At 42.7% G+C, this 25,983-nt stretch overlaps 3 protein-coding genes across 16 annotated transcripts in view; 1 reads left to right on the forward strand and 2 right to left on the reverse strand.

Moving 5' to 3' along the window:
- Nucleotides 1–1,088: 1,088 nt before the first annotated feature.
- Nucleotides 1,089–11,109, reverse strand: LOC128340350 (acyl-coenzyme A thioesterase 1-like). Its single transcript, XM_053285350.1, has 3 exons — nt 10,536–11,109; nt 6,012–6,214; nt 1,089–3,738 (listed from the first exon to the last, which is right to left on the reverse strand). The coding sequence occupies exons 1-3, from the start codon at nt 11,107–11,109 to the stop codon at nt 3,163–3,165; spliced, it is 1,353 nt and encodes a 450-aa protein (XP_053141325.1). The 3' UTR covers nt 1,089–3,162.
- Nucleotides 11,110–15,740: 4,631 nt separating this feature from the next.
- On the reverse strand, nt 15,741–21,838 carry LOC128334154 (acyl-coenzyme A thioesterase 1-like). Of its 4 annotated transcripts, none has more exons than XM_053270496.1 (3): nt 21,743–21,838; nt 18,549–18,751; nt 15,741–16,598 (listed from the first exon to the last, which is right to left on the reverse strand). In XM_053270496.1, the coding sequence occupies exons 2-3, from the start codon at nt 18,675–18,677 to the stop codon at nt 15,996–15,998; spliced, it is 732 nt and encodes a 243-aa protein (XP_053126471.1). In that variant the 5' UTR covers nt 18,678–18,751; nt 21,743–21,838; the 3' UTR covers nt 15,741–15,995. The 4 variants fall into 4 exon arrangements, with proteins under 4 accessions (XP_053126471.1, XP_053126477.1, XP_053126453.1 ...); XM_053270502.1 differs by lacking the exon at nt 21,743–21,838 and adding an exon at nt 21,716–21,734; XM_053270478.1 differs by lacking the exon at nt 21,743–21,838 and adding an exon at nt 19,308–20,049.
- Nucleotides 20,069–25,983, forward strand: part of HEATR4 (HEAT repeat containing 4) — a 52,046-nt gene continuing 46,131 nt past the window's right edge. For 10 of the 11 annotated variants that reach the window (XR_008311182.1, XR_008311184.1, XR_008311185.1 and 7 more), the window contains exons 1-2: nt 21,327–22,014; nt 25,029–25,983. The exon at nt 25,029–25,983 is cut by the window's right edge and continues 86 nt beyond it. Coding sequence is in view for 2 of the 11 variants with exons in the window: in XM_053270409.1 (XP_053126384.1) it covers nt 25,117–25,983 (867 nt within the window). In the remaining 9 variants the exon portion in view is untranslated. Of the gene's footprint in view, nt 20,316–21,326; nt 22,015–25,028 lie in introns of those variants that run through there. The other variant, XM_053270419.1, reaches the window with a different exon arrangement.

Consider the following 25,983-nt stretch of genomic DNA (forward strand, 5'->3'; position numbering starts at 1 on the left):
CCCACTTGACCAGATCATCAGAGGGGGCTCTGCTCTATGTGCCGACTGTGAGAGAGGCTTCGTTGTCAAGCATGCAAGACAGGGCCTTCTCAGTCATTGCCCCCAGGCTTTGGAATGCCCTCCTGGCTGAAATCCGCTCCTCAGTCTCCTTGACAGTTTTTAGGAAAAAAGTAAAGACATGGCTCTTCACCCAGGCTTTTGAATGAGAGTATTGTTTTTTTACTACTGCTGCTTTGTGTTGTGTATTATTATTATTTTATGGGTTATTGAATTTTTATATAGAGATTTTAATATTTATATTATGAGAGCCAGCGTGGTGTAGTGGTTAGAGTGCTGGACTAGGACCGGGGAGACCCAAGTTCAAATCTCCATTCAGCCATGAAACTAGCTGGGTGACTCTGGGCCAGCCACTTCTCTCTCAGCCTAACCTACTTCAGAGGGTTGTTGTGAAAGAGAAACTTTAAGTATGTAGTACACCGCTCTGGGCTCCTTGGAGGAAGAGCGGGATATAAATGTAATAATAATAATTTTTGAGATCATCTGTAGCTTTGTATTTTAATTATGCATTGCTTTAATTATATTGCAAACCGCTTTGAGATTATTTTAATGGAAAAAGGAAATATTGTGCTGTTGAGTCGGTGTCGACTCCTGGAGACCAGAGAGCCATTTGGTTTTCTTGGTAGAATACAGGAGTGGTTTAACATTGCCTTCCTCCAGCACAGTATGAAATGATGTCTTTGTTGTTGGCACTGAAGTGAGCATCCGCCTCCAGAACCTTCTTATATCTCTGCTGCCTGATATAGGTGGCTACAAATATGAAGGCTGTAAGTGTGATTGACCCACCTGGCAGAGGAGAGTGATTGATGCACTGGGCGGGACTTCCACCTCATTTTCTGAGACTCTACACACAAGTACAGCCTCTGATGATAATGTCTGAATAAGGCTACTGTGTGCTTACCATTCTAACAGAGATTGATGGGGATCTCAGAAGATATGAGAAGCCAGGGGTGGCAATGTTACTCAGGAAACTAATCCAGGATAGAGAGGGGGAAAGGAAGCAAATTTCTAAGAAATATGAATCCCAGTAATAAATGTCATAAATAAATACAAGCAATTTAATAGCAGTAATGCAAAGCTCATTAACCAAAACAGATAGCTAAAGTACACACACACACTCTCTCTCTCTTTCAAAATCTGTATTAATAAGTAAGCAAATTGGCATCCTGTTTTAGCAACATAATGTGGGGAGAGGTAAAATATGCTTTTTATTTAAGGATAAGTAACTGCAATTATGCACACACACTGAAATCATATAATACTAAACTACAAACGTGAGATACTAAGAACCAAAATGTATGTTTTATTTCATTTATGTATGTGGAAATGTGCATTTATATATCTAGAAACTATGTTAAGCCAAGTTAATACAGTTACAATCTCTCAACAGTACCAAGCAGCAAACCAACGGGAGGAAAAAGGAACCTTATAAAAAATCTATTTTGTCTTACGCTAGATCCAGAAGATGACATATGCTCAGCACTTAATTCATTTAAGAAGGGATTATGTTTTCAGGTTAATTAGGGTAATGTGATGAAAATTACCATAGCAGAAAAACTGCTATGCTCAAATAAGTAAGAACACAACACACTTCCTTAGCAGCTATTGCAGGATGCCTCCTTATTCCTGGCTTAGTCATGGAGAATTAGCCTTGGAATTACTATTACATACCGTTCTTTAACATTTTAGAATCTTATTATTTAAGGGTCATGATCCCACAGTGACAAACGTGTAGTATTATGGGTTCAATTTCAAAATAGCTTAACCAGTGACATTTTTGAGTGTTCTATAAAACAGCAGCCATCAATTTAGATTACTCAGTATATAGTGGGCAAATATATGTCACATTCAAAAGTGCTACCTTATTAATGTCTTTAGTTAATCTACCAACACCAAAGGTTAATCTACCAACATCAAAATACAAGATTTTGCATTTACAGTATTACAGTTAGTGCTGAAAGGGTCGCCCTTTGATTGCTTCAAGAGTCATAGGCCAAATGTATGTAATTTATCCTCTTTCCCAACTATATGCTCTCAGCTGCTAAATCCAGCTCAGACTTCCTTTTTGGCTTTCCCCCCTTTTCTTCCCCCACTAAAAACTGGAGCCTGAAGCTAAGACTGCCTGCATTGCTGGCATCTGTGCAGGATTACCAGACCAATAGGTCAGGGGCAATTGTGGGACAAGAGGAAAGTACAATTCTGAAAATCCTGGCTACACCCAGCACCGACAGTCATTACTATACTGACTTAAAACAAGCAATTAAAGAACTGAGTGCAACAACATACAATTACTAATGATTTAAAAACTCCCAACATTTAAATATCCTATCCTGTATAATGAAGAAATACTCACTAGGCAAATTATTTCCCAGTTCAAGAGACAAATCTAGGTTAATCTCTTTTATGTGCACAGGTTAGATTAATGATAGGTGGAACAAATTATGTTTAAAACAAAGGAGCACTTCTAGTATCGGAATGAACTGGTGCTATTCTAATTTTCAACAGAACAAGAAAAGGACAATGCCACTCTGCATCCATAGAGAACCATGTCAACGGGAGCTTTCAGTTTAAAGCCAGACATTCATGCTATCTGTGATTCCACTTCTTTTATCTCTGTGGTTTAAAAAGTCTTCCTGCTCTCTCTTCAAGTAATAATATAGGATGTTTTTGCTAAAGATAGTCATAATCTGGATATGCACTCTCAAAGCACCTAGATAAGAGCCAGCTGGCTAAATACCATTTTTGTGATTATGGCTTGCTGCAGTCTGTCTTGTGCCATCTTTGAGGAGCTGGCTAAGCATGTAAGGCCTATTCAACATTCCCAACCAACTTTTTCAGTGACATACTTGCACTCACATGTGCCTGTGCTTTTCCATCATTACAGTCCTTCATCCCAGTATTCCAACTTGCATTTCTTGAAATATACCTATATACCTCCAAACTTACCTTGTCATCCATTCTTATGGTAATTTATCCAAGTTAGGCATATACAGCATATCTCAGCTCTTTCCATCTTTCTTTCTAAGTCAGTCCCTGAGTCGCCCTTTGTTGTTTTTAACACCTGTCTCTCATCTTCTCCCAGGTTCAGTTATTTGGGTGCTTAACTCAACTCAAATGGATATGCAAAAACTCCAGAATTTCCCTCCAAGAATGTTCTTGGGCATGGGCATGAGCTTTACTCTCTCCACCACTCAGAATAGGCACCCCTAGTACATGGTCTAAAGCTACCAAGCAAACTGGAGAAAAAGAGGGATTAATTCGATGGCCTGCTCCAGCATAGCTCAAGAGTTTAAAGTTGTCCTTTCCATGCTGACGCAGGCACCCAATGGCTATCTGAGCATACAAAGAGCTCTTCCAATTGCGGTCATCTTCCCCAACGACAAAAAGGAAATGACCTTCTGCTTTTTCTATGGGGATGCGGGAGCTTGAATTAGCTGGGTCCAGTGGGTCATCTAAGGCTTCATAAATATCAAATACACCACTCTCAGAAACACTGACTCTGCTCATGTTAAAGCGAATTCCAGGCAGAGTCAGCTGGCCATAGTGGAGGGCACTGGCTGTGATGGAACTGCAGCCAGAAATGCAGACAGCAGCCACCACTTCTGGCAAGAAAGTCATCATGGAAGATGCAAATTCCGCTCCTTTCCCAATTCCAACAACACCAATTCCTGGTCCTTTAACCTTCAGGAATGAGACAGAAGGGGGAAGAGAAGAGAGAACACATATCAGTGAGTATGTGTTTTGAGGCATCTCTTGAATAGATTCAACGAGAAACCCTGGTCAGACTATTAACACATTTGGAACCCTACAATGGATATAAAAACAATTCCAATAATCATACCCATTTTAAAAATTAATTCGCTTCGGCATGCAAAATTTGAATACATTTTTGAATTTTTTACACTAACATGGCTTAATTAAATATTGGCTGACATACTGAGCAGCGAACCATGTGTAGGTGCAGTTGTGCTAGTACTAAGCTGATGAACTAGTTAGTTGCACTATGTCTGAAGCTTGTGTTCCAGAGTTGTGCAACTGCTGCTTGTGGTTGAGTTGTGGCAACCGCTGTAGAACCACTAAGCAACTACGGCACACCTCATTTGTGTTAATAGGAACTTTGCACAAGAGTGCAATAATGCAAAAGCCAGTCAAAATCAACATCAGCGTGTACTAGTGCAACAGTGCTGATTACACATGCAATATGCATCTCAACGTGTTGGCCATTGTTTTTAAAAATAAGGACTCAAATAATTCCTTCCTCCACACACTACCCGCTCCAAAGGATATCCCAGTAACACTTGCAGCACAAAGCTTCTCCTAGAATGTCACAATTAGTTTTCCAAAAAGATTCAATCCTATGATTGAACTATCTCCTATAGGACAAAGGAGTGAATGGCACAGTTCAGATGTAATACTAATACAAACACTTTTACAGTGCTTCCGTTCCTACCTCTCTGGTAGATTCTAGATGGTGTTGCTTGGAGACTGCTGCTGTGAAGAGTGAGAACTAAAGTATGGACTTCCACAAAGTTCCATACTGTCTCCAATGCTCTTTAACATCTACATGAAACTGCTGGGAGAGATCATCAGGAGGTTTGGTGCATGGTGTTATCAATATGCTGATGACACCAAGATCTATTTCTCCATATCAGCTGCATCAGGAAATGGCATAACCTCCCTAAATGCCTGCCTGGAGGCGGTAATGGGCTGGATGAGGGATAATAAACTGAAGTTGAATCCAAATAAGACGGAAGTACTGACTGTAGGTCGGGACCCAAGAGATGGTTTAGATCTGCCTGTTCTGGATGGGGTTACACTCCCGCTGAAAGATCAGGTATGTAGCTTGGACTCCTGGATCCAAAACTTTCTCTGATTTCTCAGGTTGAGGCAGTGGCCAGGAGCACTTTTTATCAGCTCCAGCTGATATATCAGCTACGTCCATTTATGGAGGTAAATAACCTTAAAACAGTGGTGCATATGCTGGTAAACTCTAGGCTTGACTACTGTAATGCACTCTATGTGGAGCTGCCTTTGTATGTAGTCAGGAAACTACCATTGGTACAGAATACAGCAGCCAGACTGGTCTCTGGGACAACCTGAAGGGAACATATAACACCAATTTTAAAAGAACTGCATTGGCTGCCAATATGTTTCCAAGTGAAATACAAAGTGCTGCTTATTACTTATAAAGCCCTCAGTGGCTTGGGTCCAGGGCTGTGTTTCCTCTAATACAGATTTCCAGATGTTGCTGATTACAACTCCAGTAATCCCCAGCCAAAGGCCATTGCAGCTGGGGAAGCTGGGAGTTGTAGTGAACAACATCTGGGAATCTCTGTTAGAGGGAACACTGGTCCAAGGTACTTAAGAGAGCACCTTCTTTGTCATTAACCCTGTTGCCTATTAAGACCATCTGGAGAAGTCCAGTTACGGTTCCTGCCAGTTTGTTTGGTGGAGACTTGGACCCAGCCTTTTCTGTGGCTGCCCTAAGGCATTGGAATGTGTTCCCTGTTGAAACAGGAGCATCTCCTCCTCTGTTTGATTCTAGGAAAACCCTCAAGACACACCTGTTTTCTCAGGCTTTTCACTGAAATTAATTTAAAATTATTTAATCTTATTTTGTGGGATTGTTTTTATTTGTCTTGTGAATTTTAACTGTTTTAATTCTGTTTTACATTGTTGTGTTTTAACTCTGTACAATGCCTAGAGATGTACATATCAGGCAATATAAAAATGTGGTAGACAGATAATATTAAAACATGCTTTAGTGCTATTGAATGAGCCTATGGGAGTTGTGGGCTTGCATGAGAGAAAGAAAGTTTCCATTTGATTTTAAGAACAAACCACAGTTCTGTGTTATGTATGGACTCAATAAACTGTGATTAACTAATTAACATGCCAGGATAGCAAACTACTTTTGTGTACAAGTGTAAATATATTTTCCTAACTACACTCACCTTTGAGTGGTGCAGCAGAAACCTGGCTGCCTGTTCAAAGTATTCCAGATGGAAATCCTCCATGACCTTGGGGAGATCTTCAAAATTAAAATATGGTAGGGAAAGAGCAGCAAAGCCGTGGGTAGCCAGAAGGCTGGATCGAAATTCCGTTAACCCACCTTCATCACCAAACATATCGATTACTCCTGGAAAGGGGCCATTCCCTAACAAAAGCAAACATAAGACAATGTTGCTGGGCCAAGAAAATATAGTAAAGAATTAAATATAAAAATGCAATTGGCACAACTAAAGTATTTTCCACTGTTATTCTCAGGGACATAGTATAAGTTGATTGCACAGCCATAAAAATATAACAGAAGCACTACTATAACTGGCCTTAATTTGTTTCTATTACAACAATGTTTAAAGCATCTGTTTTTTAAATGAAAAATTCATAACATGCAAGGTGGCACTTTTCACTAGATCAGCTATTGAATATGCAACCATTCAAATAACCGAAAGCAGGAAGTAACAAAAAAGTGTATCCAACAGAAATTGGTTCAAACATTTCTCTCTCTCTCTCTGTGGGCTTTTCCAGATAATTTAAGTGTGCCTCACGTGTATTTTAACCTTTGGGGTTACTCTCACAATCCCTGATGCAGCTACAAGAATGATATTTCATGTGCATAGAATAGACTAAAAAGTAGATAGCCTAATTGCTGAAATAGTTCTCAGTCCCTCAATCTTGATGCTGTTCTCAATCCTTCCTATTTTTTCACAATTCATTTATTTTTTAAAAATTATATCAAAAAAAGTATGAAATATTAAAGTGTGTACAGACAAACCAGCAGAACAGATTGAGGGCAACATATTGTCTAATATTGCACATGCTGAAAAATGTTTCTCACACACAAGGGGAAGAAATTATTTTCACCAGTCCCCACTTCCTTTGGGTGCTCCCAATGTCCCACCAACATGAAGGGGGGAATTGGATAAATTCTTCTCTCCTCACTTGCGCGTGTAAAACATTATTCCACTAACATGCACAAGTGCCGCTAACTGCACTAACATGTGTGCAACACTAGTCAATATGTTGCCTAATAGCTAAAACTATATTCTGAGTTCTTATGTTCAGTGAAAAGGAATCTCTAAATTAAACAAATACTAATATTTAATGTGCCAATGAAAGGAAGAAGGAGATTGTGTCTGCTAAAGATACATATAATAACACATATATTCAGTAAAGACAAAAAAAAAAAGGATTTATATGTTTTGACAATTTGTGAATCTAGAGTGACAAACTGGAGCTAAATCTCCATAAAGGCCTCCAGCTTTCTTTTAGCCAGAGCTGCTAACCTTTGGTGAGCTAACTCCTCTATAAGAACCTTATCACAACTTTAGAGGCTCAATGGCTTTTGTAGAGAGCTCTTTAGCATAGCCTGAGTAGCAAGAACTGCTTTTGCTGCTATAGCAAGAATAGCAATTTATTTATTTAAAATATTTATACCCCACTCCTCCAGTACACTTAGTGCACGGAACCGCACTTCCGCGGTCCGGCACTGGGGAGGGGGGCTCTTTAAGGGTGGGGGAGGGTGTACTTACCCCTCCCACTGCTTTCCCCCTCCAGCACTCCCGTTTTTGAAAGCATTTGAGGCAGCAGGGTACCTCCCTGCCAGCCCTTCCCCCGTTCCTCGTCAAAAGGCTTCAAAAGCCTGACTGCGCGTGCGCACATCATGCGTGTCACGTCCATCTCTTGTGCGACGGACACATGCGCAGTCAGGCTTTTGAAGCCCTTTGATGAGTAACGGAGGAAGGGGCAGCAGGGAGATACCCTGCCACCCCGAATGCTTTCAAAAACAGGATCGTTGGAGGGAGGAAAGAGCGGAAGAGAAAAGTATACCCTCCCCCGCCCTTAAAGGTCCCCTTCCACCGGCGTTGAACCGCCGAACCAGCCCCAGGTCCGGACCAGTCCGGAGGCCCTAGGAATGGGCTCCGGACCGATCCGTGCACATCCCCACTACTGGTTGGGGTGACTCACAACATTAATGTTCCTATTATGTACATCAAGGGGAACATTCTTGGCATAATAATGTATATAATAAACAATAATAATATTATAGAGTTACCATCTGTTCTTCTGGGATGAAATAACCCATAATAATATTAATCCTATTCAAAATAGGTTTCTAGAAGGAATTTATTTTATCACAACTCTGTCACAGATGAAAGTGGACATCTCTGGCTGCATTTTCTCCAGCTTGTTTGAATCCCCCTCTCCTTTTTAATAAATAATAAGATGTGAACATAACAGTGTGATCCTACAACCGGCAAAGATTCTGGAAGCACACGCCACTTGAGCATTGCTTCAAAGTGAAAAATATAAGAGTCAGTGGGAAAAGACTCTAGAAATGCCTTGATAATATCCTCTATTTGTAGCTGCACTACTGGCCTAAAGTGTAACAAACCTGGCAAGGATATTCTTCAGATCTCTGTCCCTGACAGACTGCAGTTGTCTTCCAACAAGACTATCTCCCTCTTGTGCCTGGTTGTGATGAATGCAGGTTTCCCCCCCTTTATTGTTATTTAAATTTGTTTTACATTTTTTCAGGACCCAGTTCAAGGCTCCAACCAACACTGTTAAATATATATTATTTACAAATAGAAGGAGAAGGCTATAGTTAGTTTTATGTCCTGTCTATACTATATTTAATGGAATGCTCAATCTTGTTCAGCTGTAGAAAAAAACAAAATGAGGTCGTTCACACGATCAGGCGGGGGGCAGACAGGCGGCAGGGTGAGGAAGGCTTCAGTTCACTCACCTTCCTCCCCCAAACAATTGTCAGAATGTTGGCAGGAGCACCATCTATGCTCCCATACGATCCATTTTCGGAGAGCCGATCCACAATGCACCAAGTGCTTAGGACAGTGCACTGGGGTATTCCCCCAGGAGATGGGCGCTCTGTGTGCAGTTGGACTGGAAGCAGCCCAAGCTCACACACAAGCAGGAAGCATGGGTTAAGGGAGCACTCGCTCCCTTAACCTCGGCTAAAAAGCCGGGATAGGCGGCGCTGCTGTCCCGCTGGGATCGGGCCCAATCCCAACAGTTCTCATGTGCAGCTTAACCCTGGCTGGGCTTCCCTAGCCTGGGTAAGGCTGCACGTGAGAACAACCTCAATGTTGTTGTTGTTTTTAAACAAACATATAGCACACAAAAAGCAAAATAGTATGCAATTAGCAATTTTGTTCTGTTCCAAAGTGTAGAAGTCTCTCACACATACCAAGTCACCTTCCTGACTTCTGAGGATTACACATACAGCTGCTTTTGGAAAAAAGTTCATTTCCTCTGATTTATTCAAAATCTCAATAATTATTCAACAGAGTGAAATTTCTTCAAATTCAAGGCCTTTCAATTCAAATTGCAGGTTTATTTAATTAAAATTAAATCCACATGCTTCAGTGCTCTGCAAAAACATGGTATTGTAGCACACAGAAAATACCATGAAAGCTACAACATTTACCTCAGTTAATAGTTTTCACCCAGGCAACCAATACTTAAAAGCAAGATTAGTATACTAGATAAAATCCTGACAACTCACTTCTTGAGCCATACACAGTTTTAAACATATCACATGTCAGGGGAAGGGGTTGTTTTCTGCTTATATATTTTGATGTTTGTGAACAGCTATGACCAGGAAGCTTGATGCTTTCAAGTTATGTAGTTTCTGCTACATACTGTAATATATCAGCTCCTTAAACAGGTAGTGAAGAATGTGTGTAAGAGGGGAAGCAAGTACAATTTCTGCTTCTTTTTCAGGATGTTGGGAAGCTTGGAAGCTACAGGTGGATTTCCCATAACATTAACAGAGCTGTTTCCCTCCATCAGGGGAAACAGAATTATTTGGAATAGGTACTTAGCATAAAAATAAATGCATATATACATAGATATCTAGAGGGTGTGACATGTGAGAACTTTCCCCCCTTTTTTCAAAGTTTGTCTCCATTAGTAAGAGTGAGAGAGAAAGCACTTTGCTTTGGCAGCTTTACATTAATACTGTGTTTCATTCTTGCCATGTTTTTAATTGCATTGGTCAAAGGCCTTTTAGCTTTAGTGAGAAGATGGGTTATAAAAATGACATAATGAGGAAAGTGACAAAGAGCCCAACTTCTGTGGAACCCAATGCAAATATCAATAGGATCATGAGGCTGATACATGAAGAAGCTGCAAGTATTCCACTGCTAACGCCAAAAATAAAGGGCATGAGCCAAAGCCACCTGTTTGGGGTTTCTCATGTTTGCAGACATCAGCTTACAATCCCAAAGCCAAGAGAGATCTGAGTAAATAGGGCACATCTTCTCAGGACATACCTGAGCTACATAGCAGGGTTGTTGTGAGGATAAAATAGGGGTGGGGTGTACATCACCCTAACACAATAATACAACATACAACAATAATGTATGTCAGCTTGTTAACTTTGGACGAAAGGCAGAATATGAATGTAATGAATGCATAAAGCACTCTGAGCCCCGCAAAGGTTTAAAACTCACCAGGGGGGAGGAACAAACTGCCTCTTACCACACCTTCCTTCAGCCTAATCCTTCTCACGTCAGGCAGAGTAAACCACCTTTCCACGCTCGCTTTGGCAAGCACCTGTCCAGGGATAGCACGAGGCTTGCTGTACCCCTGGTGTACAGACACCTCCACTTTCATGGGAGCCTTCACCTTCTTCAGCTCCAGCTTTTGATAAGGTTTCTCCATCGCAGCAGGGGAGAGGCTCCAAAACAACCCCATGGGCTCCAATCCCGTGTAGTCTCCTCCCTGAGACAAATCTACAGACAGGTCCACCTCTCCTTGATGATCCGCTTGGTAGTGCGCGCAGGAATCAAAGAGGCTGCCGTGCTCATTGGCCACCAGCGCCCGGAGGGTCACTTCCTGCAAAGGCTTGAGTCCCCAGACCGCAATCCTGGCGGGCTGATCTGCCAAGCCTGCGGCGGGGGTGACTGACACCGTCACTGCCCCTCTCCTGCTGCACCTTCTGAGGGAGACCCGCCCGGGGTGACTCAGGCCCCTGAAGTGCTCCAGACAGACATCCCAAACTCTACTTGCTGCTCCTCGCCACATAATGGAACCTGCGGGACGCCCTTCCAACCGTACTGCCCCCGAACAGGGTGCGAGAGAAGGAGAGACGGAAAAGAAAGCGCCTCTGCTCGGCCTGGAAGTCCACGTGAGACTGCAAAAGGCAGCATTAATCTATCTCAGAAAGTACGATTCCCTTTGAGAAGATAAAACTCAGCCTCGTATCGCCTTGAGCCGTTGTCTGCTTAGAACAGAATCCACAGATATTTGGCCAAAGTGGCGGGGACGGGGGCGGGGTGTGTGGGGTCTTCCAGTCCCAACGTCTGAAATGAGCTACTGCGGAAGAGGAAGAAAATCCGTATCCTTTCAGTTCTTCTATGGAAGTCACGCATTGTGATGATGGATGTAGGAATCCTCCTCCAAGTACAGTGGCCTAGGCTAATTTTTCAAAAGGAAAATTGCTGGAGCTCTAAAGTCACACCATTGTGGCCTGGAAGACCTGTAGTATAATATTTGCTGCTGAAAATTTCAGTGATGTAGTCCTCGCAAATTCAGAAGTGCAGCTGCTCTCCATGGCAGGCAGCCCCCCACAGTTCACACCCACCCTGACAGCCACATCCCATGGCCACGCCCATTCCAATGGCCACACCTCACATGTCAATACATGCAATAATGGGGCGGGGGCAGGGGTTCTGTTACAAGAAGTCAAGGATCATGTAGACTCCAGGGAATGTACTAGAATTAATCAGTGCATTTCAGTGGGCATTCCCTGTCATTTGTTTTAGGATATCCTGACACTAGTCTATCATAGGACTTGCGTGCTGACAGTCCCAGGTTCAATTCCTGGCAGCATCTCCATGAAGGGTTGGGAAAGGCTCCTGCTGGAAACCATGGAGAGCTGCTGCCAGTCAGTGAAGACAATACTGAGCTAGTGAACCAAGGGCTAGATTTGACTCTGTATAAGGCAGCTTCCTATGTTTTTAAGATATGAAGAATGGCAATGAATGGGTGGAATAGCAAGAGCAACACATTATTTCCATGTAGAAAGCCAAAGGTTTTGCGTCCCTGCTGAGACCCTGGAGGGAAAGAAGTACTGGGACTGCATCCCTGCCCATCCTTGCACCACTGCACCACTGGAAAACTGTATAAAATGACACAGGAGACTGATGTCTGGAATTTTTAAAATACTAATATTTAATGTAAAGAGTTTTGTGGAAAATATACTATGACATATGCTTTTGTGTCCTATAGTCCAATTGGATGGAGTATTTTTCTCCGTTGGTAGATAAGTGTTTTGCTACATGTTTACCTATTAGCAGGGCTTTAAAAAAAGGAAACTTCAGAAATACATTTGAGTGTAATTCACATCTGTAGCACCTCTCAGCACACACCTGTGGATTTTTCTTATCTCTATATATGCATACCTTGTTGCCTAGAGTAACATTCCATGACATTTAGAAACCTACATGGAGCAGGAGAAAATCCTCAGAATGGTATAGCTAGTGCTGTTCCACACACATGAACCTGTGTGCAATCATTGCTGTGCTGCTACCATCATGATTCCCAATGGCAGTGGCAGTGATTGTGCAAAGCTTCATGTGCATGCAACAGCCCCCACTTCCGTTAGCAGTGGGGATGGGTTTTTAGCTCACTCAGAAGCTGCACGTGTGCATCCCTCTTCAATGAATGGTGCACTGCACAGTATGTGAGCAACTGTTTTCCCATTCAAGTCACAAACACTCTCCTTAACATTCATGCATCCAGGTTCCACAACACAGCCATCACAACAGCAATAGCTACCCTATCTGGAGAAGCTACAGGATATTCTGCTTTAAATATTTGGGAAGTGTACCGTCCCCACAGCAGAAGCATTACACTGGAGATGTTTGGATGTTACGCTACAAATAACGACATTCATTCACTGTGTGAAGAAATGATTGCATGGAAAGACCCTCAACAGACAAGTCAGATGTACATGACGTAAAAGGGACTGAAGGAGTTATGAAAGATGGAGACTTCAGATAGTGCCTTTGCTTGTGATACTGTTAAGACACAATGCAGCAATTTTCTCCCAATTTTCTGGATCTTAAAAGGAAACAAAAGCCCTCAAATAAAGTTATAGTTACAAAACTCCTTGTGCAGATCATAAACTAATTAACAGCAGCAGCTCTGGAAAATTACATGGTTAACGTATTCTGTAAAGGTTAAGTATTATCTTTGGAAGATGAAAGGAATTTTTCCATTCCCTCTGCCACAGAATTTGTAATGGAGATTAGGAAATTACTAGCACATGAGAAACCTATTTCTGTCTTTCTGAAAGGATATGTTGGTAAGAGGTTAGGACAGTGGATGGATCCTATGTTGCTTCTCACTAGTTTAGCATGTTCTTATTCATATGTAGATTTAAAGGGAAACCCTAAACCTTCAGAATATCTAACAGCAACAATATGCAGCATTAACTTTATTTTTTTAAATTTCCTATAATTCATTTCAGTTGAGTGTTTTTTATCAGTAGCATATAAAAACAAATTAGTACTATTCAGTTTAGCTTGGATTTGCAAACACTTCTGAATTACATAAGAAATTCTGGAACTTCTAAACCCAGCTTTATTGTCTAAGAGCAACATACAGGTGAAACTCGGGAAATTAGAATATCGTGCAAAAGTCCATTAATTTCAGTAATGCAAATTAAAAGGTGAAACTGATATATGAGACAGACGCATTACATGCAAAGCGAGATAAGTCAAGCCTTAATTTGTTATAATTGTGATGATCATGGCGTACAGCTCATGAAAACCCCAAATCCACAATCCCAGAAAATTAGAATATTACATGGAACCAAGAAGACAAGGATTGTAGAATAGAACAATATCGGACCTCTGAAAAGTATAAGCATGCATATGCATTCAGTACTTGGTTTGGGCCCCTTTTGCAGCAATTACTGCCTCAGTGCGGCGTGGCATGGATGCTATCAGCCTGTGGCACTGATGAGGTGTTATGGAAGACCAGGATGCTTCATTAGCGGCCTTCAGCTCTTCTGCATTGTTTGGTCTCATGTCTCTCATCCTTCTCTTGGCAATGCCCCATAGATTGTCTATGGGGTCAGGTCAGGCGAGTTTGCTGGCCAATCAAGCACAGTACACTGTATACTTTTCGGAGGTCCGATATTGTTCTATTCTACAATCCTTGTCTTCTTGGTTCCATGTAATATTCTAATTTTCTGGGATTGTGGATTTGGGGTTTTCATGAGCTGTACGCCATGATCATCACAATTATAACAAATTAAGGCTTGACTTATCTCGCTTTGCATGTAATGCGTCTGTCTCATATATCAGTTTCACCTTTTAATTTGCATTACTGAAATTAATGGACTTTTGCACGATATTCTAATTTTCCGAGTTTCACCTGTACAAGTTGGTGTCTGCAACTTCAGCTGCAGCAACCGTTGACTCAACCTGACAACATGATGTTAGAATACATTACTCCTGGGAAGATGGAACTTCTGTTAGCATGGCACATTTTGAAAATCAGGGCATTTGGTTATCTGTCCTGGTTAAATGTGATTTAACCACAGCAGTTTGACCAGGCTTGCCCAGAAATCCTGGGTTCTCACCATCAGCTCCTTGGGGCTCAGCGATCCTAGTTACCACTTTAACCAAGATCACTGTGATTGTGTGAATGCAGCCTATGTTTGCACCAGCTTTTATTACAGCTTGAGTAAAGTCATTTCTCTACAATCCCTGAATTGACATCTTGAGAACTACTGGCTGTGCTCAAGAATAAGCACCCCCATCTGACATACAAAGCTTCCAGTTCTCAGATCCGCTCCCAGGTAAGGATTGGAGCAGATCTGCTTGCTAGAAAGAGCTCCATTTCAAGTGTCAGGTTAAAAGCACTCCTCATCAGCAGATTTACTCTGTAAACATAGATAAGTAAACACCCCAGCCTGCCACTTCACACAACAAGCTGGGTTGCTTATCAGTAACTCTGCTGCTGCTTTTTGCAGGTGCATATTATATAATGACAAAACCTAGTAGCAGAACATTCCCAGTTGGAAAAGGATAGATCTCCTCTTACTTCTCCTAGAAAATATGAAGGTCGTGCACATGACTGACATACCCAGCCGGGTGGAGAGCTGGCAGGTGGGGAGGCTGGCAGCAACAAGTCAATTCAGTCCGCAGGCTCTGCCGCTCACCTGACACACAATTGGTGTTGTGGCGAGCGGCAGAGTAGGGATCTGGAGGAGGAAGTCCTCTGGCATCCCTCAATGCACTGTGCCAGCAGTGTGGTGCATTGAAGGATCCTCCCTCAGTCAGGCGCTCTTGCCACTCAGGCTACGTGCAGACCAAGAATACACACGCATGCCCTTAACCCTGGCTAAAGGTCAGGGCAAAATGCAGGGTATGGAGGGGTGGGAGCGTCGGGATCAGGAGTGATCCCAATACTCCACACGAGCAGCCTAATCCAGGTTGGGCTGCTCTAGTCTGGGTTAGGCTGCTCGTGAGAAAAGCTTCACAGTATTTGGGGGGCAGGTGGCATATGCCTACTCATTTGATATTTGTACAGATTAGTAATACCGTCAGCTGCTTCACATCTATACAAAATACATCTGAAATATCTTTTGTAAAACAAGACACTTGATATAATGAGTTAAAGTGCAGAAATTGAGGAAGTACTGCATGCAGCTATCATCTTTATCCAGCCCCCAGTCTATAAAACAACAATATGAACAATGAGCTAAGGCATAATATTTAGAGAACAACAATACTGGCCACATCGCTTGAGAGTCTCCCCTCATATGAAAATATATGTGCAGATAACAGTCAACTGAAAAGTTTTCTTTTTACTCTCTCAACATTTTATTTAGCAAATCAGATGCGGAAAACAGGAGCCTTACTTATTTGGCTAAACACATCTCATAAACAAGGGTCTCAGAGTTTGCTGCATTTTTCACCTTGTTCACTGAGGTTTTTGTGGAAGAAGTTTTGGATCTGCTGCCAAGCATCCACCTGTGCTGCAGCATGAGCCTTGGGCTCACCTCCCCAGGTTACTGGATGACCCACTAAGAGATGCATTGAAGCTGGACACATTGGCATATATGGAGGTTCAATATAGTGTCCAGCTCCAGGATAGCAAATTATCTCGGGTTTTTCTTTCCCATGAGTTTGCAAAAGCTTGGAGGCTTCCACAGCAAAGAATTCACTCTTCCAGTTACGATCATCCTTGCTCACAATGAAAAGAAAGCGTCCATCAGCCTTCTCCAGTGGGATCAAACTTTGGCGGTCAGGGCCCTCAAGTGGGTTGTTCAGAACATCAATAATGTCAGCATATCCAGACTTGTCCATTTTGATCCGCTTCATATCTAAGCCAAGGGGTGGAATTGTGATATCCTTATAGAGAAGTGTTGCACCAACATTGGCTATGGAACCATTAATTGTGACTGTCACAGTGATACCTTTTAAGAAAGAGGCCATGGAGATACACAAATCACCCCCTTTGGAGTGTCCAAGCAGCCCAATTCCGGGACCTTTAACCTGCATGGGAGAGAGGGAGAGATCAGCAGTCATGTGATAGGTGCATATATTCATCTTACTTGGAAATCAGAGATCAAGAATTCTGATCCATGGACCATCTTACTTAAAAAATAAAAATAAAATACTGTTTTGTCACAGTGGCTGCCCAAGGCTTCCCAGTTTTAGGTAGAGAAATTTGTCTCCCTTTAGCTGCTGGAGAAAAATGGGTAGCTCTGGTCTTTAATCCTTCATAGTTTTATTTCAGGAGTTTAGCATAAATAACTAAGTCTAAATTATTAGGGCAATGCAAGTAACCATGTGACTATCAAAATGCAGTTTAGTTAACGATCTAGTATCAATAATTCAGAGCTCTTGGAAGAAAATTTCAATGAAACTTGTATTTACAGCTACAACAATTTTTGCTTGATGACTCAACCAAACATGGATAAAACAAGGCATATTATACCTGTCAGCCTCTTCCTGCAGCAGCTCTTCCAGGGCTGCTGAAGAGTGCCCTCTGCACTATACCACCTGGACACACGGGTGTAGCCACCACTGACAGGGGTGTGTGTGTCACAAATGTCCCTGCTTGATCAGGCTACCAGGGCACCCCCTTGTCCTCCTCCCTCATCCAGCTGGCGAACAAAGTACTTGCTGGATGGGAGCATGAGGTGCGGTTTTTCTCCTTCCCAGCCAGCAAACAAAGCACAGGCTGAGTGCTTTCTTTCTCCCTTGCTTCCTGGCTGGGTTGAAGACAGGCTGTGTGCCCCACACCTCCCGTTGCTGGCCATGCCCCCTGCATTGTGTTGATGCCAACAAAGGGGGCATGGCCAGTACCCAGAAGGGGGGCTTTGCGTCCTCATCCTTTCCAGCCAGTGAATGAAGCACTATCTGGAAAGGAGTGGGAGGGGACTGCACAGCCCTTCCAGGTGCTGGCCACGCCCTCTGCATCGGACATGGACACAGGGTATGTGGCCAGTGTGCATGCAGGGGCAGCAGTAGAGGGAGGGGCTGCCAGCAGCAACCTGTCTCCAGGCCACTGGCAAGTTGCCTGAACTCCTGCCTGGACACTGAGTCCATGATTCTTAGTAGCTGCTCTTGTATGAGCACAACTTTCTTTCCATTCATGAAACGAGCTTCTGCCAATAGTGCACTGCTGTGCTAAAGGTCCCTTTGTCTTTCTGGCACCTGGTGAAGACCTTTAATTCTCTGAGGCTTCAAGTGGATAATTCCAGTTTTTCAGAGACCTAGTTTTATTGCAATTTTATTGTAGTTTATTACTATTTTGTGTGTTTTAATTATTTTTCTAATCTGCTATTTTATTGCGATTTGAATATGTTCTTTTTTTCTGGTGTATAATGCTTCTTAGAAACTCGAATTAAGCTGAGACAGAGTGCTTTTATTCTGTGGTGCTTTATTTTATAGTTATATTTGGTACAGCCTTAATAGCATTGTTACAGCCCAGTGTGGTGGTTAGTTCAAATCTCCATTCAGCCATGAAACTCACTGGGTGACTCTGGGTCAGTCACTTATCCCTCAGCCTAACCTACCTCACAGGGTAGTTGTGAGGATAAAAATAAGCATGTCCTGGGCTCTTGGGAGGAAGATATAAATATAAAAATAAATAAGGAAATGAGCATTGCTCAGAGATAAAATAAATGAAACAAAAATAGTTGCTAGGTTTAAAAGTAAGCAATAACCTTCCTCTGCCAGTTTCACAACCCACAAGTATGCTTATCTCTTTGGTAGTAAGTTCCACTAAGTTCAAAGAGGAATACTCTCAAGTAAGTGAATGGAGCCTTAAAATGCAATTGTATGCAGACTTCCTTGAGAGTAAGCCCTACTGAACTCAGTGGAACTTACTTCTGAATAAACAAGCATAGGATCAAACTGCACAATACTTTTAAAAAGTATAATAGCCTTATGAAAATAATTTGCTATTTTCGAAAGGCCAGGAATGTATGGCCCTACCTTTGGATGCTTTAACATGTAATTTACAGCTTCCTCAAAATATTCCAGATGAAATTCCTTCATTTCCTTGGGGAGATCTTCATATCCATAATAGGCCAATGCTAACATAGCAAAGCCATAATTGGCCATCAGACATGCTCGATATTCAGGAAGTCCTCCTCCAGTTCCATAAATATCAATTATTCCAGGAAAGGGGCCATCACCTATAGGAGACATGATAAGATGTAGGATTACCTTCATTTACACTCCAAATATCAAGCCATTTAGAATCCACCATCCACCTTACTGTCAAAAGACAATTGTATATTGTCTTAAAGACAGAAGGCAAAAAGATATGCAGTGATCATTCAGTCTAATGACTGACAATAAAATAGGATATTTCATAACAAACACACCTGGCCTATTCAAATCATAGAGTATCAAAAGCAGAGAGCAGAAGAGAGATCATGTCAGATATATTGGTTAGAATGTTAAAACAAACCCAGATGTCTTAAGCAAGCAAGCTTTGCCATATGCTACAAGGGAAAAAGGGGCTAGTCAACCACTAGCGAGATTAAGCAGTAGCAGGGGTGTTGCTAGGCCAAGTTCCACTGGTGGGGCAAGGGCTGCCAACTCTGACGGAAACTATACCTGGAGAGATTTCCCCCCAACATTTCATTGCATCAAGCCATTAAATCCTCAGATTGCTCTCGATAGTCACCTGAAGGTGACTATCTTATTCCTGGCCACTCTGTGGGATCAAAGTCCACCATCACTCACCCGGGGGCAAAAAGAGCGTGGCCCGAATCCTCCCCTCCCGCACCGGGATCCTCTTGGCGCCGTCCCGCAGAAAGCTCCGCTCATGGGCGCCCTTGGCCAGGACACGGCTGGGCTCGCCGTGACCTTCCAGCACTTCCAGCTCCAGGCGGAAGGGGCGCTGCACGTCGCGTTTCACCAGGCGCCTCAAGGGCTTCTGTGGCCTCAGCGCCCACAGCAGCCCCATGGGCTCAAGGCCCGCGAAGCTGCCGCCCTCTCCCTCCAAGGCCGGCGAGCGGCTCAGGTCCAGCTGCCCGCCGCTGTCCGCCCGGTAGAGGGCGCGGGATTCGAAGCGCTGCGCGGTTTCGTCTTCCAGTGACAACCGCAAGGTGACTTCTTGTTGCGGCCGGAGCCCTTCGACTAAGATGGCCAGCGGCTGGTCGAAGAGGCTCCGGCCGGCGGGAGAAAAGCTTATGCGGGGCTGCATGCCGGCGGCGGCGGCGGTGGTGGAGAAAGCGACGTTCCGCGACCGCCTGCTGCTGGAGCGGGGGCCGAAGGGTTCGGCAGCAGGACGGCTGAGCAGCATCAGCCTCCTTCGTAGGGAGGAGTGACCCAGGCTAGCTGCTCGCAAGGTCGGGCAGGCAAAAGAGGCCATGATGGTGACTGCGCAACAGTTAGTCCCTCCCAGAGACCAATCGAGGGTGGCGGCCTGCCCTGCCCTGGGCCTCTTCCTCGTTCTCGTCCCCAGTTACGATCGGCCACATCACTTAAGCAAATTCCTTTCCCCTTCCGCCACCCAGTGGCATGGCAATCCTGAATACCCCTGATTCTTTGACCTCCTGGGTAATTCAGTCGGATTTACAAATGCTCTAACGTATAAAGCTTGAAGACTCAGTCTCTTTCACACATATTCTATTTATTTTTTTAAAATTGAATTATCAGTTTTGTTGGTTGATTGTCATCTTTGTGATACGTTATTTTTTTTTTAAAATAAACCATTAGCTACAAAGGAAGACAAGAACACATCAGGAAGTAAGTTCCATTGGCTTAGTTACTGTTACATTGTCCTAGCATATGTGTGATCCCCACCGCCGCAGTTGAAGATAACATTTGGTGCATCAGCTGTCATATGAGAAGAGGGCATAAAAGCTTTTGCCACAATAAATGTACTAGGTACCACAGGAGTCTTTTCTTGCTACAACAGACTAACATGGCAGCTACTGTGGAATTTGTTGCAATTACTTTCACAGTGTGCAGTGCAGGTCTTTCCTACATCATTAAGGAAATGTCAGGGCCCCTGTTACGTGGAAGAAGTCTATGTTGTGTTTCTCCCCTAAAACTGTCACACATCCCAGAAACTCTAGTAACTCCAGCATAGAAAGAAACAATAGTGAGGTGGCTTCCTCTAGTCTAGGGCTTTTGCAGAGGCTCTTCTTTTACCCTCAAAGCCCTACAGCAGCCCACAGTGCAAAGTTAATGTGAGAAAGATCTGTGGAATGTAGAATTCTTTAAGCAGGACATGTGTTTTGTAAAATACATTTGTATTTTACAGTGGTGCCATGGTGCCAGATTTAATGGTGCCATGAACTCAACAAATGATGCTAGAATTCAAAAAATAATAGTGGCTGGCATCCTGACTAAGCTACTCAGCAGTACTACTCTGGAGTTACTCTAAAGGACTATTAAATTTCAATTAAATTTAGTCAGGTCAGTTGATAACAACAACAATGGGCTGGTTCTTCAGACAGTACTCCAAACTGGCCCCTTAAACATGCAGAGTAGAAAAATGGGTGTACATGGAGCTGGTCTTGCGGTAGTGAGCATGAATTGTTCCCTTTGCTAAGCAGGGTTTGCCTTGGTATGCTTTTGGATGGGTAACTACATGTGAGCATGCGTCTGTAGCTCAGTGGTAGAACATCTGCTTGCATGCAGAAGTTCCCAGGTTTAATCCCTGGCATCTCCTCCAGGTAGGGCTGGAAAAGACCCTTCGGGCCAATGGCAGTCTGTGTAGACAATGCTGAGCTAGATGGACAAATAGTCTGATTCGGTATAAGGCAGCTTTCTATGTTCCTCTCATCCGCCATATTGTCACCTCCTTGCACAGTGGAACAGTTAATCAGCACTGTTCCTTAATGTGCAGCTTCAATACTACTTTATAAAGTAGCATTAAAAGTATGCATGAGGGTGGGCATTTCAGAAGGACACCAGCACACTGGATTTGTGGGGACGTGCACTTCTGCACTCCTCCTACACACTCTTAAGGGGCCGGTTCAGAGCATCGTCCAAACTTTATCATGTATAATAAATCTCTGACTGATATATACAATTGGAACTCGACTTGATATATCAACTAATCTGAAAGCTAGTAATACATTGTGACATATATATTGTGACATGTAGTATCACAATGATATATAGTGACATATTCTCACCATTGTAAGGCAGTAAAATGTTATTACCTCATTTCCTTTAAGTGAGGTACAGAGCTTCTGAAATTAAAGGCTTAATACTCAATGGCTGAAGATTACTTAGTCGGAAGCTCTATTTAAAACAAACAATTTGCAAAAGTGACAAATCAAATTTGACAGAATGCAAGTACATCATCTGTAGCCAGGCAACAACTGTAAACAGCTCAAGGAGAAATCTTTAAGAAGCCCGGAAGCTGATGTAGGTTATTGCAGTTTTCTCATGTCCATACAAGTCTAGATCTGTGAGAGAACCATTCTGAAAGGTAAATACAAAGCTTTTCTACCTTACTAAATAATGAGAAAACATGAAATTTGAGAGATGTAAACAGTTAAGAATGAAGGACAAGAATGCAAAATCAACTGAACTTGGGAGTATTTCACTGAAAAACTGAGCCCTTTGCACAATATTTCATTTCAGATGTTCTGTATTAAATTCAACAGAGGACAAGAGTGAACAAAAAAGATAAACAGACACAATTATCTGAATTACTTTAATTTGTTGACTTTCATTTTTAATAGTGACCATTATTACAAACACCTTTCTAAACAACATGTATAATCATAATAGATAGTAAGGCTATCACAGCCACCTTAAGTGGCGCAGTGGGGAAATGCTTGACTAACAAGCAGAAGGTTGCTGGTTCGAATCCCCACTGGTACTATATCAAGCAGCAGTGATATAGAAAGATGCTGAAAGGCATCATCTCATACTGTGCGGGAGGAGGCAATGGTAAACCCCTTCTGTATTCTGCCAAAGAAAACCACAGGTCTCTGGATGCCAGGAGTCAAAATCAACTTGACGGCACACTTTAAGGCTATACACGACCAAAATCTGAGTAGGATCAGAGTCTACCCAGCTTCGGAGCTTTCAATTGTGCGTAAACAAACAAATAGGAGGCGGGAATTATAGTGTGTGAGAGAGGAGTAGGATGTCTTAAATCTCAATCTCTTAAATCTAAAAAAAGAGAGGAGAGCTGGTCTTGTGGTAGCAAGCATGACTCACTCGTCCCCATAGCTAAGCAGGGTCTGCCCTGGTTGCATATAAATGGGAGACTTGATGTGTGAGCACTGCAAGATATTCCCCTCGGGATGAAGCCGCTCTGGGAAGAGCAGAAGGTTTCAAGTTCCCTCCCTGGCTTCTCCAAGATAGGGCTGAGAGAGATTCCTGCCTGCAACCTTGGAGAAGCCGCTGCCAGTCTGTGAAGATAATACTGAGCTAGATAGACCAATGGTCTGACTCAGTGTATGGCAGTTTCCTATGTTCCTATTTCTTTTCCTCCTACCTTGTTAAAGTGCTGGGAGTGAAAGCTGGGTAGGATGGCACCGTATGGGATCTCATAAATGATCACTCCCTACTCCTCCTACCTAGTTGTTTGCTGACACACAATTGAAAATTGGGAGTGTGCATATCTTCTGAGCTGGGTAGGACACTTGGCCTACCCAGTTTTTGATCATGTGAACAGCCCTACAGTGTCATGTATAGGAGTATACTCTGGAAAGCCCTCTATCACTTTAAGAAAAGACAAAAGAGGATCCTTAAGCAGAGGATCCTCTCACAAACATGAAGTAAGGATTAGAAGATAGAAGAACAGGAGTTGCAATCTAGGTCTGTGAGGTTTTGTGCAATAAATTTGTGTTTGTGTTTAAAGCCACTAAGAGTCTTTGCAGTTCTTCAAGAGCAACAATCTAATGCTAGTCATATACATACATGCTGAAATTTATGTCTATGGGCAAGTATTATGTTGGGAAAATGCTGCTTGTTTGACGGCAAAAGCAAGACCTTCAGCTTCCAGAGCTGACAATCCAATAACACTCACAAATAGGAAGTGTGGCAGTGTCAATAGAACTTGGGAAGGGGGATGTGCAGAAAGGCAATATATTTTGACAGGAACTGTGTGTCTTATTGCAAGGACAGTGATAAGAATCGTAGTCCTTGAGGTGGGTAGGGAATATTGTCTTTTAAAAATTTTATTGGCTTTTACAATATCTTAACAATCCCGTTACATCTAATTAAGTAAATATTGACTTCCCGCTCACCAAGCTGTGCGATTCATTAACTATACAAATCAACCATTGCTATAATAATTCAAAGCATATATCCTACACATTACAAACTCAATTTGGTAGGGAATATTGTCAGCACAACACGTTGTGCAACTGGAAAGAAAAATTAGGTGGAAATGAAGGAAAATGGAGAACACTTACATTTTATTTTGTGTCCTTGTTTTTTATTCTGGACTAGATGTTTACAGCGCTAGCCTAGTGATCAGTGTTTTTTCAGTAATTTTTTTGCTCTGTGTGCGGAATGAATTTTGTCCTGGGCAGCAGTATCAAAGCAGTGTGCGCGCACATGCATTCAGAGTGGGGCATTCCTGATTCAACCTGAGCGGGATCTAAAATTAACTGAGTGGACATAAAAAAACTTGTGAGTGAGCACACGTGCACGCACCTTAGAGGGAACACTGCTAGTGAAATATTTTATATGGAAATATTTAAATAGGACTTACTTCCAGGTAACTATGCTGTGGGATTGTAATCTTAGGAAAACTAACACAGACCTTTATAGTAATAGACACACTGAAAGCAGAACCACTGGTTGCCAGTTAGCATCTGCTCCTGGCATAAGCTGTAACTTCCAGTTCTAGAGTGTCATCCAACCTGCCCAATATTGAGTTGCCAGTGTTGGGTTCCTCCCATCGGGTGGCAAATGTTGGGTGATGGAGGAAACCCGACATTGGCAACCCAGCATAATGGGTTTGAATGACACATTGCAGCTTGCACTGGGAGTGGAATGCTTGCCTAGAACCTGTGGTTCTGCTTTCAGCATGCCTTGTGAAGCCACTTGTGGTTCTGAAACAATAGTACTATGATTCCAAACCCTGCCAGCTTGGCTCTACTTTCTACTGGAAATAAAGTCTTAACCCTTTTGGAGCATGCCTTGATGACAAAAGTCTGCATTAGACTGGACATGTTGACAACAGGGGTGATAAATTCACAGTTCTGCCTTGCTTCTTATGAAGAGTCAGACAGAGGTGGGCACCATTATCCATTATAGTACCTTGCCCTAGGCCTGTGAATTATAAGTATCTAATTGCGCGCACGCACACGCACACACACACACACACCCCATAGATGAATGGGACACCATGGGTATCCAGTTATAGCAATATTCTGTGGTAGCCTGCTTGGGGAGACATTGTATATTTTCTCTTAAATCTTAGAATATGCCTTTTAATTTGATACAATTCTTCCTAATTTTCCATTCATTGTGGCTTAGGAGATGCTGAGCTGTCATCGCAGAGGACAGTGAAACTTCATTTTCGTAACATAGCTCTGTGAATTATTTTTAAGGTTTTAAAACATTGATGAATTTTACCAAACTTGAAAGGATGGAGATCCCTACTTTTTTCAAGAGTAAAAATCCCTTCCCTCTTGAGTCAGCTCTGAAGATCAGAGTTGATAGAAAGAACTTGCCATCTCGCAATGCCATGATGTCTGTGATGAAGGCAGAAATGCCACTAACGTGCAGATATATTGGCCATTCCCAGCGGCACCATGCACACTACCAGAAAAAATTTCTCAAGACTATAGCGAAGGATCTCAGTTTTTCTAAAGAGGTTATACAGCATAGAAGCCCATCATCTCTGACTTATGAGGAATATGTCCAGACGGGCCTATATGATGTTTCCAGTATCGTTCATGAACACAAAGTTGAAAGCATTACTGCTAAGAAACAAAGAAGACCAAGTAGGCTTAAACCTTTGAGGAGAGAATCAATTAAATTAGATATTGCACCTGATAATCAGACCCCTACAAATGTTCCTTTGTACTTGGAAGAGTGTATCAGGAAAGCTGAGTTGGAAAGTTCACACTCAGAGCCATCTCTACTGGTATATATTCCTCCCCCTCCTCCCCCTCCTTCTTGTGATCCCCCTTACTCACAGACATTCCTGACTGAACCTCAGGAGATGTTAGGAGATGTCATGACCAAACAATGGTCAAAAAGAACATTCCAGAGCACCACAAAAATCCAGGATCCAGAGTGTAAGGACCTACGTTGGGAAGAATGTTTGTTGATTAAGTTAAACAAGGGTACAGCTCAATGGATTGTGAATAATCAATCCTCCTGGGGAGGGTGGATTCAGGGGAAGCCACGCCGTTTCAGGAAGCAAAGATATGACTGGGAAAGCATCAGGTATGTGCTCCCTTGCGAAAGTGATGTGGCATTGCTG

The sequence above is a fragment of the Hemicordylus capensis genome, chromosome 1, assembly GCF_027244095.1.
Source record: "Hemicordylus capensis ecotype Gifberg chromosome 1, rHemCap1.1.pri, whole genome shotgun sequence".
Lineage (NCBI taxonomy): Eukaryota > Metazoa > Chordata > Lepidosauria > Squamata > Cordylidae > Hemicordylus > Hemicordylus capensis.

Excerpts from the sequence above, each read along its gene's own strand:
- LOC128340350 (XM_053285350.1), bottom strand. The coding sequence starts at position 11,109 with ATGTGGCGAGGAGCAGCAAGTAGAGTTTGGGATGTCTGTCTGGAGCAC. Across the intron at positions 6,215-10,535 it reads CAGTTTGTTCCTCCCCCCTG|GGAATGGCCCCTTTCCAGGA; the intron begins GTGAGTTTTAAA and ends TGCTTTTGTTAG. Across the intron at positions 3,739-6,011 it reads TTCTGCTGCACCACTCAAAG|GTTAAAGGACCAGGAATTGG; the intron begins GTGAGTGTAGTT and ends TCATTCCTGAAG.
- LOC128334154 (XM_053270478.1), bottom strand. The coding sequence starts at position 19,938 with ATGGCCTCTTTTGCCTGCCCGACCTTGCGAGCAGCTAGCCTGGGTCAC. Across the intron at positions 18,752-19,307 it reads CACGCTCTTTTTGCCCCCGG|GTGATGGCCCCTTTCCTGGA; the intron begins GTGAGTGATGGT and ends TGTCTCCTATAG. Across the intron at positions 16,599-18,548 it reads ACATGTTAAAGCATCCAAAG|GTTAAAGGTCCCGGAATTGG; the intron begins GTAGGGCCATAC and ends TCTCCCATGCAG.